General features: G+C 34.7%; 2 protein-coding genes across 3 annotated transcripts; both read left to right on the top strand.

The window, feature by feature from the left end:
- The first annotated feature begins 742 nt into the window (after nucleotides 1-742).
- LOC110714417 lies at nucleotides 743-1,273 on the top strand. Its single transcript, XM_021892926.1, has one exon. The coding sequence runs from the start codon at nucleotides 743-745 to the stop codon at nucleotides 1,271-1,273; it is 531 nt and encodes a 176-aa protein (XP_021748618.1).
- Nucleotides 1,274-12,255: 10,982 nt separating this feature from the next.
- Nucleotides 12,256-16,475, top strand: LOC110714170 (histidinol-phosphate aminotransferase, chloroplastic-like). 2 transcript variants are annotated; one of them, XM_021892646.1, is made up of 10 exons: nucleotides 12,256-12,503; nucleotides 12,665-12,908; nucleotides 13,175-13,258; nucleotides 13,375-13,529; nucleotides 13,616-13,713; nucleotides 13,944-14,052; nucleotides 14,897-15,054; nucleotides 15,389-15,531; nucleotides 15,638-15,778; nucleotides 16,177-16,475. In XM_021892646.1, exons 2-10 carry the CDS (start codon nucleotides 12,675-12,677, stop codon nucleotides 16,306-16,308), a joined length of 1,254 nt encoding a protein of 417 aa, XP_021748338.1. In that variant the 5' UTR covers nucleotides 12,256-12,503; nucleotides 12,665-12,674; the 3' UTR covers nucleotides 16,309-16,475. The 2 variants fall into 2 exon arrangements, with proteins under 2 accessions (XP_021748338.1, XP_021748339.1); XM_021892647.1 differs by lacking the exons at nucleotides 13,616-13,713; nucleotides 13,944-14,052 and having other exon boundaries at nucleotides 12,257-12,503.
- The last annotated feature ends 115 nt before the right edge of the window (nucleotides 16,476-16,590 follow it).

Raw genomic sequence — 16,590 nt, 5'->3', positions numbered from 1 at the left:
CTCTCTCCGTTACCCTAATAATGATAATAGGAAGTTTATATAGTAGTGATTCCTAATTAAGATATACTTAGGTTACAATATCACAATATGATAAATATTAAATTCGTAATCGCTGAAAAAACCCAGATCGCCCGGTCGGGCGAAGGCCCGCCCGATCGGGCGCGAGAACACGTCTTTTCCAACAACCGAAGTACTCCAAAAAACCCCTTCCGCCCGGTCAGACCGGGCAATGTCCGCCCGGTCGGGCGAAGGCTCGCCCGGTCGGGCGAAAGCTCGCCCGATCGGGCGCGCGAGAGCAGCTTCTTCAACGAATTTGCCAGGCACCTCTTCTTCTTCCGCCCGGTCAGACCGGGCAATGTCCGCCCGATCGGGCGGACAAAGCAACGAAGTACGAGTCACCTAATACTTATCAACACTACTAGTATTTCATTTCTCTGTTCTTTTTTTCTTTTTTTTTTTATAAAAAAAATAAAATTAATTTGGTAAATGCTGTTGTGCAAAAGGTAAAACATGGACTTTAGAGTTGAGTTCTCTTTCTTGTGGGACCCCACACTATATATGTGTTAGAACAAACAGCTATTACATTCACCAAGAATTCTAAATCATTTGAGTTTTCATAGCAGTTGAACTACTAAAACTTGTGCTTCTAATATATCAAAACAAAACCAAATCCATTTCCTTAAAAAAAAAAAAAAAACACCATTTTTATTTACAAGAACTTCTTGATCATCATCCAAATCGAATGGAAATAGATGAGTTCACCTTCCCTACCACGAATCCGAACAATAGTCCAATCGATTCTCCTCCTTTATGGAGGCTTTCTCCTGCAGCCTCTCCTACACGATCTTCCTATGAAGCAGCAAGAAAAGAGCTCAAGTTGAACGCGAAAATAACAGAAAATGGCAACTTTTATTCTAGGAAGAGTTGCTCATTTTTAGAAGGAAAGTGCTTGACTAAACGGTCAAAATTGGGTGGCAATAATTTTAATGATGAACAAGATCAAGAGAAGATGGATATGCTTTGGGAGGATTTGAATTATGAGGAATTATTCAAAAATAAGCGCGATCCAAGGATGATTGAGTTTCATGGAAATTACCCTAAGGGAAGTAATGAAGTTGTGCAATTTGGTTGTGTTCCTACACCATTCAAGTTAGTAAGAACAAGTACTTTGAAGAATACTAAAAGTAATAAGAAACCAAGTATGTTGCTTTTAGTTAAGGTTCTTAAAAGGCTCTTTGTTCTTCAACAATCTACAAAGAAGAGGTCCTATTGACTAATTCATCATGTAACTAGATTTTCTTGCAATTTGATCTCACTATTATATATATACATACATATAACTATACTTGATTGTATAATAATATATAGTTGGTTTGGTTTAAATTAGCTAGTTTGATTCGATTTTATACTGATAGATATACTATATGTTGTTAAATGTTATTTATAGTTTAGCTTAGATTATGAGTTATAATAAGCATACATATTGTTATGGGTTATTATTACTAATTATTTGGTAATTATGTAAGTAAGATACTAATGCACATAGGATATTTTTTAAATTAAAGGAGACAAATTTCGGGATTTTGCAATAATAATTAATTTAATTTGTTCTTTATAATTATATTGTGTGAATTATTTCATGAATTCATCATGATTGAATTCTAACATGCAAATTGTATGGGGATACTTTAAACAATCATACGTTATTTGATTTACACAATAAAGTAAGAGCAAGTAGTAGAATGGTTCAATTTTAAATTTATATACATCATAGTCAAACTCATGATTATTGATGAAGGGATGTTGTTATGATTTCATTTTAACGTTCATCTTATTGCTTCATTTATGTCAAACTCGTGATTGGAGGGGTGCTATTAAACTGTTAATGTGTTATGATATGGTTGAAATTTACATCTCATTGCTTCATTGATTACTTATGATTAGAGGGGTATTGTTATGATCTCATTAAGACGCTTTAGCTTAGAGTCTGTTCACATTTACTTAATTTCAGTTTAGTTTAGTTCAGTTCAGTTCAGTTCAACTCCTAATTTTCCTCTCTCATAAAATATTCATTCAGTTCATTTCAGTTCCGTTTCGTTCCGTTCAGCTCCAATTAATTCAGTTCAGCTCCAATCAATTCAGTTGAGTTTAGCTCCAATCATTTCAGTTCAGCTCAATTCAGTAAATATGAAGAGGCTCTAGTCTACATTCAATTAACCTTATTTTTACTTATTTCAAAAAATGTGGGTCTAAATAAGTTCAAGGAAAAATAAAAGTTATTTAAGTTCATTTCAAAGTTTGATAGGAAAAATAAGAGCTATTTAAAGGCAAACTATCAAATCTTTTAAACACACTAATAAGTACACATACATATTGTTCTTTTCCAGTTTCCCTCCACAATATTTGGTAGGTTTAAGAACTTTCATTAAACTACCCAAAATTTTCAAAATGGATCGATAATTTGTCGAATTGAGTAATGCAAATCGGGTTTTTATAAACACCCAACATGGAAAAAAAAAATTGTAACAAATAACCCCTTGATAATGTGACAAAGGAATTTAAGACAAGTTGATTCCAATGATCTTTCTAATTTATTTTTGACATTTGCAAAATCTTTTGTTCAAACTTCTATTGTGAAGCAGTGATTAATGGGCCCAACTTAATAAAAACATACGAAATTACGAAGTTGTTTATTTATTCTCAAGGCTCCACCAATCTTCTATTGTGTTTTTGTTCATTTCCGCGTGATGACCGCAATTGATGGAGGGACAGGGAAACAGTCTTCAATTTTGAAACAACTTAAACGCTACCACTATAGCTTCTAACTTCTAAGACTGGAATATGGAAATATCATATGTATTACTTAGAGCTGTCAATTCGGGTAAACGAGTTGGGTTTGGGTCAGGTAAGAGTGGGTCGGGTCAACTCGGGTCGGGTCGGATTAATTTCATAACCTATGCGGGTCGGATTTGGGTTGGGTCATGCTTGAGTCGGGTCACGTCGGATCATACTTCTTATCTGGTTTAGGTCGGGTTTAGGTCGGGTTAATAACATGTCGGGTTACATTCGGGTTGGGTGAACAATAGGTTCGGTTAAATTCGGGTTAAGGTAATTCTCGGGTTCGAGTCGGGTTCGGTTCAAGTCAATAATCTGCGGGTTAGAATCAGGTCGGGTCATTCTCGTGTTTGAGTCGGGTTCGGTTCAAATCAATAATTTGCGGATTATATTCAGGTCGGGTCATTTTCAAGTCGGGTCATTCTCGGGTTCAAGTCGGGTTCGGTTCGAGTCAATAATTTGCGGGTTATAATCAGGTTGGGTCATTTCCAAGTCGGGTCATTCTCGATTTCAAGTCGGGTTATGTTCAAGTCAATAATTTACAGGTTACAATCAGGTCAGGTCATTTTCAAGTCAGGTCATATTCGGGTTCAACTTACTATAAATAGATAATTATCATTTTTATCAAGCTAATTATTTCCTTTGACTTTAATATATATGACAATATACTAGGGAACTATAATCTATAATCTATCTATAAATATAACTAAAGTAATTACCGCTTATGTCATTACTATACACATGTCAAGCTCTTATAAAAAAATTTCCCACCAAAACTAATAATGACATCATTTTTTTTCCAACAAAAATAAAAGTTTGAAAATGGTGAATTAATTATTTTGTATCCTAACAGATTTTATATTTAAATTGACTAATTATGCAAATTCCATTGAAGAAATTAAAGGAAGGTTGAACCGTTTTATTTTCTTATAAACATTATAATTTTCTCCTACTTCGTATATTTAATACAGATTATATGAATTGAGGTTTCCATTCTTTATTAATAAATCAATTTATTAGATTTTGTTTAAAGGCGAATTAGATGGTTACACCAACTCAATTGGACTCCCAGAGAATATAAGGGACCATAGTAAACATTTCGGCAATTTTTATTTCCGGGCGAAAAAAAATTAAAAAAATTCCAAAATTGAAGGCTAATATCCACGCTTTTTGAGAAATTTTGAAGGCTTCGAGGCCCGGTGTCGAAAAGTCTTGAAATTCTAGGGGATACATCTCGGGGTCATATAATACCGTTTGAAATCATATATGATCATTATTTGTTGTCATAAATGTTCGTTGTAGACTTGAGTTAATGAAATCAGTGCAAGTTGTAAACCGATAAATTTGTCGTTTAAAGAAAAATTGGATGGTACCACCCACCCAATGGGACTCTCGGACAGTCTTAGGGATCATTGTAAACATTTCGACAATTTTTCTTTTTGGGCGAAAAAAAGTGAAAATTTTCAAAATTGAAGGCTAATATCCACTTTTGTTTGAGAAATTTTGGAGGATTTGGGGCCGAGTGTCGAAAAATCATGAAATTCTAGGGGATACATCTCGGGGTCATATAATGCCGTTTGTAACTGTATATATGATTATTTTATATGTTGTCATAAATATTTGTGGTAGGCTTGAATTAATGAAATCCGTGCAAGTTGTAAACCGGTAAATTGCCCGTTTAAAGAAGAATTAGATGGTTCCACCAACCCAATTGGACTCCTGGAGAGTATTAGGGACCATTGTAAACATTTCGGCAATTTTTATTTCCGGGCGAAAAAAAATCGAAAAATTCCAAAATTGAAGCTAATATCCACGTTTTTTGAGAAATTTTGGAGGATTTAGGGCCGATGTCGAAAAGTCATGAAATTCTAGGAGATACATCTCGGGGTCATATAATGCTGTTTGAAACCATATATGATCATTATTTGTTGTCATAAATGTTCGTGGTAGGCTTGAATTAATGAAATCCGTGCAAGTTGTAAACCGGTAAATTGCCTGTTTAAAGGCAAATTAGATGGTTCCACCTACCCAATTGGACTCCTGGAGGGTATTAGAGACCATGGTAAACATTTCGGCAATTTTTATTTCAGGATGAAAAAAAGTCGAAAAATTCCAAATTTGAAGGTTTAATATCCACGCTTTTTGAAAAAATTTGGAGGTTTCGGGTTCTGGTGTCGAAAAATCTTAAAATTTTATGGGATACATCTCGGGGTCATATAATGCCGTTTCGAACCATATATGATCATTATTTGTTGTCAAAAATGTTCGTGGTAGGCTTGAATTAATGAAATTCGTGCAAGTTATAAACCGGTAAATTGCTCGTTTAAAGGCAAATTGGAAGGTTCCACCAACCCAATTGGACTCTCGGAGGATGTTAGGGACCATGGTAAAAATTTCAGCAATTTTTATTTCCGGGCGAAAAAAAGTAAAAAAAAATCCAAAATTGAAGATTAATATCCACGCTTTTTTAGAAATTTTGAAGGCTTCGGGGCCCGGTGTCGAAAAGTCTTGAAATTCTATACATCTCGGGGTCATATAATACAGTTTGGAATCATATATGATCATTATTTGTTGTCATAAATGTTCGGGGTAGACTTGAGTTAATGAAATCAGTGCAAGTTGTAAACCGATAAATTTGTCGTTTAAAGGAAAAATGGATGGTTCCACCCACCCAATGGGACTCTCGGACAGTATTAGGGATCATTGTAAACAATTCGACAATTTTTCTTTTTGGGCGAAAAAAAAGTCAAAATTTTCAAAATTGAAAGCTAATTTCCACTTTTTTTTGAGAAATTTTGGAGGATTTGGGGCCGAGTGTCGAAAAGTCATGAAATTCTAGGGGATACATCTCGGGGTCATATAATGCCGTTTGTAACTGTATATATGATTATTTTATATGTTGTCATAAATGTTCGTGGTAGGCTTGAATTAATGAAATCTGTGCAAGTTGTAAATCGGTAAATTGCCTGTTTAAAGGCGAATTAGATGGTTCCACCAACCCAATTGGACTCCTGGAGGGGTATTAGGGAACATGGTAAACATTTCGGCAATTTTTATTTTAGGGCCAAAAAAAGTCGAAAAATTCCAAAATTGAAGGTTTAATATCCACGATTTTTGAGAAATTTTGGAGGTTTCTGGTTCCGGTGTCGAAAAATCTTGAAATTCTAGGGGATACATCTCGGGGTCATATAATGCCGTTTGGAACCATATATGATCATTATTTGTTGTCATAAATGTTCGTGGTAGGCTTGAATTAATGAAATCCGTGCAAGTTATAAACCGGTAAATTGCCCGTTTAAAGGCAAATTAGATGGTTCCACCTACCCAATTGAACTCCTGGAGGATATTAGGGACCATGGTAAACATTTAGGCAATTTTTATTTCCGGGCGAAAAAAAGTCGAAAAATTCCAAAATTGAAGGCTAATTTCCACACTTTTTGAGAAATTTTGGAGGATTTGTGGCCGAGTGTCGAAAAGACTTTAAATTTGAGGGGATACATCTCGAGGTCATATAATGTCGTTCAGAACCATATATAATCATTATTTATTGTTATAAATGTTCGTAGTAGGCTTGAATTTAATGAAATCCGTGCAAGTTGTAAACCGGTAAATTGCCTGTTTAAAGGCGAATTAGATGGTTCCACCAACCCAATTGGACTCCTGGAGGGGTATTAGGGAACATGGTAAACATTTCGGCAATTTTTATTTCAGGGCCAAAAAAAGTCGAAAAATTCACAAATTGAAGGTTTAATATCCACGATTTTTGAGAAATTTTGGAGGTTTCTGGTCCCGGTGTCGAAAAATCTTGAAATTCTAGGGGATACATCTCGGGGTCATATAATGCCGTTTGTAACTGTATATATGATTATTTTATATGTTGTCATAAATTTTCGTGGTAGGCTAGAATTTATGAAATCCGTGCAAGTTGTAAACCGGTAAATTGCCTGTTTAAAGGCGAATTAGATGGTTCCACCAACCCAATTGGACTCCTGGAGGGTATTAGGGAACATGGTAACCATTTCGGCAATTTTTATTTCAGGGCCAAAAAAAGTCGAAAAATTCCAAAATTGAAGGTTTAATATCCACGATTTTTGAGAAATTTCGGAGGTTTCTGGTTCCGGTCTCGAAAAATCTTGAAATTATACGGGATACATCTCGGGGTTGTCTAATGTCGTTTGGAACCATATATGATCATTTTTTGTTTTCAAAAATGTTCGTGGTAGGCTTCAATTAATGAAATCCGTGCAAGTTGTAAACCGATAAATTGCCCGTTTAAAGGCAAATTGGATGGTTCCACCAACCCAATTGGACTCCCGGAGGATGTTAGGGACCATGGTAAAAATTTCAGCAATTTTTATTTTCGGGCGAAAAAAGTAAAAAAAATCCAAAATTGAAGGCTTATATCCACGCTTTTTGAGAAAATTTGGAGGGAGGTTTCAGGGCCCAATGGTGAAAAGTCTTGTAATTCTAGTAGATACATCTCGGGGCCATATAATGCCGTTTGGAATCATATATGTTCATTATTTGTTAACTTAAATGTTCGTGGTAGATTTGATTTAATGAAATTGGTGCAAGTTATAAACCGGTAAATTAGTCGTTTAAAGGCAAATTGGATGGTTCCACTCAATTAATTGGACGGTTCCACCCAGTTAATTGGACTCCCAAAGGGTATTCGGGATCATGGTAAATATTTCGGTAATTTTAATTTCTGGGCAAAAAAAAAAGTCAAAAAATTTTAGAATTGAAGGCTAATATCCACACTTTTTAATAAATTTTGAAGGTTTCGGGGTCCGGTGTCGAAAAGTCTTGAAATTGTAGGGGATAAATTTTGGGGTCATATAATGCCGTTTGGAACAGTATATGATCATTATATGTTGTTATAAATGTTCGTGATAGGCTTGAGTTAATAAAATTGGTGCAAGTTGTACACCGGTAAATTGGTCGTTTAAAGGCAAATTTGATGGTTTCACCCACGCAATTGGACTCCCGGCGGGTATAAGCGACCATGGTTAACATTTCAGCAATTTTTATTTCCAAGCGAAGAAAAGTAAAAAAAATTCCAAAATTTAAGGCTAATAATGACGCTTTTGTTGAAATTTTAAAGGTTTTGGGGCCTAGTGTCGAAAAAGCCTTTAGATTTAGGGGACAAATCTCAGGGTCATATAATGTCGTTTGAAACCATGTATGATCATTATATGTTGTCATAAATGTTCGTATTAGGCTTAAGTCAATTAAATTGGTGCAAGTTGTAAATCGTTAAATTGGTTGTTTAAAGGCAAATAGGATGGTTCCATCCACCCTACTGATCTTCTAAAGGGTATTAAGGACCATGGTAAAAATTTTGGCAATTTTTATTTCCGGGCGAAAAAAAGTCTAAAAATTCCAAAATTGAAGGCTAATCTCCACGCTTTTTGAGAAATTTTGGAAGCTTCGTGGTCTGGTGTCAAAAAATCTTGAAATTCCATGAGAAACATCTCGGGCTCATTTAATATCGTTTGGAACCATATATGATCATTATTTATTGTCAAAAATATTCGTGGTAGGCTTGAATTAATGAAAATCCGTGCAACTTGTAAACCGGTAAATTTCCCGTTTAAAGGCAAATTGGATGGTTCCACCAACCCAATTGTACTCACGGAGGATGTTAAGGACCATGGTAAACATTTCAACAATTTTTATTTTCGGGGGAAAAAAAGTAAAAAAATTCCAAAATTGAAGGCTAATATCCACGCTTTTTGAGAAATTTTGGAGGTTTCGGGGCCCGGTGTCAAAAAGTCTTGATGTTCTAGGGGATACATATCGGGGTGATATAATGCCGTTTGGAACCATATATTATCATTATTTGTTGTCATAAATGTTCGTGATAGCTTGAATTAATGAAATCTGTGCAAGTTGTAAACCGGTAAACTGCCCGTTTAAAGGCGAATTAAATGGTTCCACCAACCCAATTGGACTTCCGGAGGATATTAGGGACCAGGGTAAACATTTTGGCAATTTTTATTTCCGGGCGAAAAAAAGTAAAAAAATTCCAAAATTGAAGGCTAATATCCACGCTTTTTGAGAAATTTTTTAGGATTTGGGGCCCAGTGTCGAAAAGTCTTGAAATTCTAGGGGATACATCTCGGGGTCATATAATGCCGTTTGAAATCATATATGATCATTATTTGTTGTCATAAATGTTCGTGGTAGGCTTGAATTAATGAAATCCGTGCAAGTTGTAAACCGATAAATTGCCCGTTTAAAGGTGAATTAGATGGTTCCACCAACCCAATTGGAATTCTTGAGGATATTAGAGACCATGGTAAACATTTAGGCAATTTTTATTTCCGGGCGAAAAAAGTCCAAAAAATCCAAAATTAAAAGCTAATATCCACGTTTTTTTGAGAAATTTTGGAGGATTTGAGGCCGAGTGTCGAAAAGTTTTGAAATTCTAGGGAATACATCTCGGGGTCATATAATGTCGTTTGGAACCATATATGATCATTGTTTGTTGTCATAAATGTTCGTGGTAGGCTTGAATTAATCAAAATCCGTGCAATTTGTAAACCGATAAATTGTCCGTTTAAAGGCGAATTAGATGGTTCCACCAATCCAATTGGACTCCTGAAGGAAATTATGGACCATGGTAAACATTTCGGAAAATTTTTTTCCTGGCGAAAAAAGTCAAAAATTTCCAAAATTAAAGGCTTATATCCACGCTTTTTGAGAAATTTTGGAGGTTTCAGATCCCGGTGTCGAAAAGTCTTGAAATCCTAGGGGATACATCTTGAGGTCATATAACGCCGTTTGGAATCACATATGATCATTATTTGTTGCCATAAATGTTCGTGGTAGGCTTGTGTCAATGAAATCCGTGCAAGTTGTAAAGCGGTAAATTTGTCGTTTAAAGGCAAATTGGATGGTTCCACCCACCCAATTGGACTCCCGGAAGGTATTAGGGACCATGGTAAATATTTCGACAATTTTTATATTCGGGCGAAAAAAAGTCAAAAAATTCCAAAATTGAAGGCTAATTATCCATGCTTTTTGAGAAATTTCGAATGTTTCAGGGCCCGGGGTCGAAAGGTATTGAGATTTTAGGGGATACATCTCCGGGTCATATAATGCTGTTTGGAACCATATATGATCATTATATGTTGTCATAAATATTCGTGGTAGGGTTGAGTTAATGAAATCGGTGCAAGTTGTAAACCGGTAAATTAGTCGTTTGAAGGCAAATTGGATGATTCCACCTAGCCAATTGGACTCACGAAGGGTATTACGGACCATGGTAAACATTTCGACAATTTTTATTTCCGGGTGTAAAAATGTAAAAAAAAATCCAAAATTAAAGGCTAATATCCACGTTTTTTGAGAAATTTTGGAGGTTTTGGACTATTACTTTCTACTTTTTTTTTAAAAAAAAAACCTTTCTAAATGGTACATGCTCTACAAAATTGTTATCCCAAAACTAGCCCATAAAATTGGATTATAGTCTATAGTCTTAAACAATTTTCAATTTTTTTTTGAGCCGGAAAAGGAAAAGTGTGGGTTTTGGAGACGCCTTAGGAGTCCATTTGTGTAATTTAAATGGTTGACTTTTCCTTAAACTACTATTTTACTAGTTTATAACTTACGCCCATTTTATTAAATATAGGCTACCTTTGAACTTCATATGATTGACTACTTGACTAGTGGTCATAGAAGATTTCAACCATACTTATATGACTTTGATATGCATACCCTACAATCTTTAAAATTTTCGACACCAAATCTCGAAATTTCTAAATTGGTCAAAGAGCATGAATTATAGCCTTTAATTTAGTTAAATTTTAGACTTTTCCGGACCCATAAAGAATTGTGGTCAAGGTTCTTCCCATGAACGCTACAACACCCCTAGAGGCTAATTGGGTGGTTGGAACTATACTTTGCCTTTAAACCGTTGATTTAGCTATTTATGTACACACCTAACTTAATTAAAGCAAAGTCACCATGGGGCTTTATGTGACCGACTATTAATTGTATATGGTTCTAAACAATATTATATGACCCCGAAATACATCCCCTATAGTCTTGTGATTTTTTGACACTAGGTCCCGAATCCTCTAAAACTAATTCAAAAGCATGCATTACAGCCTTCGATTTTAATGATTTTGGAATTTTTAGAACCGAAAAGGAAATAAGTCAAGATGTTTCCCACGGACCCCTCAAACACCTTGGGAGCCATTTGAGTGGTTCAAACTTACCTGTTTTTCGTTAAATAGTAAATCTAGTCATTTTCCTACAAACCTCACTTAAGTAACTGAGGCCATCACGGCTCTTTAAATGACCGATTGTGGTCATATATGCGTTCAAACAACATAATATGACCCTAGGATGTGTGTTCCCTATGATTTCATGAGTTTTCAACACCAAGTTTTGAAACATCTACCCAAAATTTGTTTGATTTCATGTATTAATAATATTATAACCTTCAAATTTGGATTTTAGAGTGTAATTTTTGACCTGACAAAATTAAGCATCAAGGTACTTCCATTTCTTCCTATAGGGTCTGGAAATCCTAGCTACTTAGTGCTTTGAACCATCTAAGATTTGGTTTATACTAATATTAGCACTACATTATCCAGTAGTTGAGACTTGAGAAAAAAAAAACAAGTCATTTATATAAATCTAAATGCAATCAGAATTAAAATGATGCAAGCCAAAAAATAAATAAATTACATATTCATTTCGCATGAACGAATTTACGGAGTATTTTATATAAACTATTATCTGATATGATTCAAGCCAAGTAGTCTCGACTCTGGATCTGTAACCAATTGTAGACCAGCCTATTGTCCTATATAGCTGGTAAATGGTAATTAACAAAATTTTCATTTCTATATTTGCTCGAAGTCAGGCATAAAATTGACCACATCTATAGCCAACTAGCCATTGTAAACTATGGACTTTTAGCCCATAAGTGAAGTTGGATCATGTTATACATGAACATCATCTTTAATCCTGAATTTTGATTGGGCCTCTTTAATAAACTCAATAGGATTCTTTTCCTGTTTTTGGAATTCTTTGTTGGCCAATTGTACTTCTTACTCCCCACTTTTTGGAATTGGCCTTTCCTTTGATCTTAAGAGGCAAGTGATTATGGTACTAATGGAATATACAGTATAAATCAACGTATCATCATGCTACAAAAAAAATTATTCCTCACTTTTTAAAATTAGATTACATTGTATAGATTCTATTATAGATTGAAACATTGATCTCGAATTTATCGAAAGACTTGGTTAATAGTACTAATGATTTTCTAACGGCATTTCTCATAACTCAAAATCAAGCTTATTTAATGGAGTTGGTCGAAAACTCACCTAATCTTCTAGTGACTAATTTTGTTGCCATTTGCTTAACATTGACATAATGCATGATCTATTGATCTAGCAATTTATTATTGACAATTAATAATTGCATATTTTCCTCCAAAGAAAAGAAAAGAAAAGAAAAAAAAAAATCGAATCTTTTAACGACTTGCGATATTTTCTTGTCACCAATTCACAAAGATCAGGCCTTTCCAAGTGTTGATGTCTGAACTACAATTCTACAACAACTACTCCGTCGTATTATTGGAATTCAATTTTGAGGGTTTAGGGTTTCATTCCGTCTACCTTCCTTCGCTTCTTACCACTTCACTCCAGGTACATACTCTCTTCTCTCTCCACGACTCCATTAATTAGTTATTCATCATATTAAATTGAAATAATCCATCTTTATTTCATGTGGGTTTTAATTACCTGTATCAAATCATTAATCAAACAAATTTCTGGAAAAAGAAAGCTAATTTAGAAATCATATGCAGGTTTGATTTAATGGGTGTGATTGATTTTTGCACTACTTCTTCTGCTTGCTTGATTAAGTCAAGAAGTTTTGGTCAACCCAGTTGTGGATTTGAGGTGAATTTTCAGAGAAGGGTAATTTCAATGGCATCTACATTACCTGTTAAAGAAGTGAGTGAAAATGGCCAACCAAAGGTTACTGGGGATTCTTTTATCAGACCCCATCTCAGGAAATTATCTGCTTACCAACCCATTTTACCTTTTGAGGTAAAAAATTTCACTTATTATTCTGTTTTGATAGTTTCTTGATTTTGATGATATGTGAATATGTGATGTTCAATTGATTAGTTAGATGATTATAGAATTAGAGCTTATTGTGTTTGATTTTATGTATATATGTTGAAATTTATTTTAATTTGATTGGTATTGAGTTTTTTTTCTGATGAGGTTGGAAGTGTATAATCTGTTATTAACAATGTAGCTACAATTGTAATTAGTTTAATTATGTAGTCACTTGAGTGCATTGGTGATAGGTTTTATCAACACGGCTCGGTAGGAAGCCTGAGGATATCATTAAATTGGATGCAAATGAGAACCCATACGGTCCACCTCCGGAGGCAAGTTATGCAAAAATGAGTTTTACTTTTGCTGGTTGTCTGCACTGGGGTCTTTAAATTTATTTTTCTGTTTATAGCAAAAGTTCATTCCCTTTACAAGTTAGATTGTTCTCTAGGTGTCTGAAGCTCTGGGGAACATGAAATTTCCGTACATATATCCTGATCCAGAAAGTCGAAGGTTACGTGCTGCCCTTGCAGAAGACTCGGGCCTTGAATCTGAATACATTCTTGTAGGATGTGGTGCCGATGAGCTCATTGACCTGATCATGCGGTTAGAGATCATAACTCTGTCCCCTGCTTCTGTTGCTATAGTTTCAGTGTATCTTATCATTTGTTCTGAATGATCATGTAGCTCAGTTGTGTGCTAGAACCCGGTGACAAAATTGTTGACTGTCCACCGACATTTACAATGTATGAATTTGATGCAAATGTGAATGGAGCTGTTGTCCTAAAGGGTAGGTGGAATGATCTTGCTCCATGATGCTGAACTTATAGCTTTCTGATGTTAACATCAACTATAAATTCCAATATAGAATTCTTTTTTTAGCTCCAGCATTTGTGTTCTTAGGCTTATCTTTTTCTTTCTACTGATTTTGTTAGGGAGAAAAAGAGAGAAGGGGGGAGGGGGGGTTCCTGTAATTCAATATCTGTTGGTAGGCTTCTGAGTTTTACTTTTCCTTTACAGTTCCAAGGCACGCTGATTTTAGCTTAAATGTTGAAGAGATTGCACGTACTGTTGAACTTGAGAAACCAAAATGCATATTTCTTACTTCCCCAAACAATCCAGATGGGAGGTAAGTGACAAGTAGGATATAAAATTATTTTGTTAATATATTCCATACACTACAGTTCTTAGTGGAAACAGTGATTTTGTGTGTTAATATGGCACATTTGTCAAAAAAATAAACCTTTTTTTAAAAAAAATAAAAATGAGTACTTTTGGACTTTTACAATTCTATATTGTACAGGTACAAACTTTTAGGTTCGTATTATAATTCTGTTTGATAAGTGTATTTCGGGGAGAATGCTTTTAGATTAGCTTTAGGGTGACAGGACACTAATATTTTGCGTGGGTGGAAGTGGACCTACCAAAATTCTAAACGACTAAACTTAAAGTATTAGAAAATAGAAAGCAAGAAATATGTGCTGTTAATTGGTAAAACTATGGCATGTTCTTGGTAATTTTTTTGGTCTAATTTATGTCTAGTGTTTCCATCTAGTATGGATTTAGAATTGTTGTTGATAACTGGTTCTCGATCAACATTGAATAGCTGCGCTGGATGGGATAGTATATTATATTTAGTACATTTCTGGATAACATATTACATTCTCAATCTATTAAGACATGTAGGAGATAATTACTTTCAGCTATATGCTAAAGAGATAACTTGGTGAACTGATGTGCTTTGTCATATTGAAAAGAGAGATCATTGTATATTTTTTTAGTTTGTGGAGTGAGCTTGATGTGTAACGAGTTCCAAATCTTTGCTGATAAGTAGTCTATCGTTCTTGTTTGTACATGTTTTGTGTGCTATTAAATGAATGCTCTTTCTGCTTTAAATGTCTAACTTTTACCTTCATAACGTAACTTCAAGTGCAATTTACTGACAATATGCTTTTTATATGCATTTCATGCAGTATAATCAATGACGAAGATCTGTTGAAGATCCTCAATCTCCCTGTACTGGTCATATTGGATGAAGCATATGTTGAGTTTGCAGGACTTGAATCTCGTATGAAATGGGTGAAACAATATGAGAATTTGATTGTTCTTCGGACCTTCAGCAAAAGGGCTGGTATGTTAATGGTTAACTTTTTCTTTTACTTAATTCTTGCAGAAGTTCACTCTTCTAAAACACTCAAGTTTTATTTGTACACCCTTTTTTGATTCTCACTTTTAATGTTTTTATTTAATCAATGTTCTTGCAATGTTTCATTTTTTACGGACGGTTCCTTATGACGATTTATGTTAGCCAACCCAAATCATTATGGGACTAAGGCTTTATTGTTGTTGTTATTCATGCAGAAGTTGTTGGAGACAAAAAAAACTTAATCCCAATTTCATTAGTCTCTATTTCTACTTGTAAAGTGAACCTATAGTGTCTTATAAGTTATTTGATTCATCAACAGGGTTAGCTGGCCTTAGAGTGGGATATGGAGCATTCCCTTCTAGTATTATTGAATATCTTTGGAGAGCAAAACAGCCCTATAATGTATCTGTAGCTGCTGAAATAGCTGCTTGCGCTGCATTGGAAAATCCTACTTATCTAGAAGTAAATTCTGTTGCTCTTTCTACTGTTTTCCTCGACTTTATCTCTATTTTATTAGTAGATCTCGTTTTGTTCCAGTCATTTTTGCTAATATTTAGCCTTCTGTCAGAATGTCAAAGAGGCTTTGGTCCAAGAACGTGAGAGGCTTTATAAGCTTTTGGAGGAAGTTCCATTTCTTAGACCCTTTCCAAGCCACTCCAACTTTATTCTTTGTGAAGTTACCTCCGGAATGGATGCCAAGAAGCTCAAGGTACCATCACATTGCCCTTTTTCTTTATTTTTGGATACAGATGTAAAATGTGTTTGTAGCTTACTAGTCACCAATCACCATATCTTGCTTTGTGATAGTAGTTACTCCATCCATTTCAAATAATAGCCCACATTTCTATTCAATAATAGGCCACAATCTGTATCTAGTAATCTATATCTAGTTAGCTGATATATTTATTAACCTTAATTCCATTAACAAAGTTACACATTAATTAAAATCTAAAAAGCCTGGAGTTGCAAAAACATACACAGAATAATAGTTGTATTTTAATTCAATTCTTTGTAAACGACCTTCTAAGTTCTAACCATTGATGCCTATAACTTAGACAATTTATCTGATAGCCTGAACAAATGTGTTTTGTCTCGTATATTAAACAGGAGGACCTTGCTAAGATGGGTGTTATGATCCGTCACTACAATAACAAGGAAATGAAAGGTTATGTTCGTGTATCTGTTGGAAAGCCTGAGCACACTGAGGCCTTAATGAAGTGTCTTAAACAATTCTTCTGATGTATAACCATCTTAGATTTGTCAGTGGAGTACAACATTCTTACCAACCTGATTTTGTTATTCCTCTGTAACAATTCTGATTCTTGTTTCAGTCAGAAACTGTTGTGATTATGATTTTTTTTTTTACTCTCGAAAGGCATCTCAAATATTTAAATTGAACTCGTCTATCTTGCTGGTGTTCTTATTCTTTTTCTGTCAAATATGATATTTTGATACTAATCAATAGAGTCGTCATCCCTTGTCTACCCTTTGGTGTTCAAATCTGGTTCCGGTGCCACAATT

The sequence above is a fragment of the Chenopodium quinoa genome, unplaced genomic scaffold (genome assembly GCF_001683475.1).
Source record: "Chenopodium quinoa cultivar QQ74 unplaced genomic scaffold, ASM168347v1, whole genome shotgun sequence".
Classification (NCBI taxonomy): domain Eukaryota; kingdom Viridiplantae; phylum Streptophyta; class Magnoliopsida; order Caryophyllales; family Amaranthaceae; genus Chenopodium; species Chenopodium quinoa.
The sequence above is the reverse complement of the archived record's forward strand: the minus strand, read 5'-3'. Positions and strand labels throughout refer to the sequence as shown.

What these genes read in the sequence shown, in the direction of transcription:
- LOC110714417 (XM_021892926.1), top strand. Translation starts at nt 743, where the DNA reads ATGGAAATAGATGAGTTCACCTTCCCTACCACGAATCCGAACAATAGT.
- LOC110714170 (XM_021892646.1), top strand. Translation starts at nt 12,675, where the DNA reads ATGGGTGTGATTGATTTTTGCACTACTTCTTCTGCTTGCTTGATTAAG. An exon ending in CTCATTGACCTGATCATGCG is followed by an intron (nt 13,530 to 13,615) that starts GTTAGAGATCAT and finishes CATGTAGCTCAG; the next exon opens with TTGTGTGCTAGAACCCGGTG. An exon ending in AAAATCCTACTTATCTAGAA is followed by an intron (nt 15,532 to 15,637) that starts GTAAATTCTGTT and finishes GCCTTCTGTCAG; the next exon opens with AATGTCAAAGAGGCTTTGGT.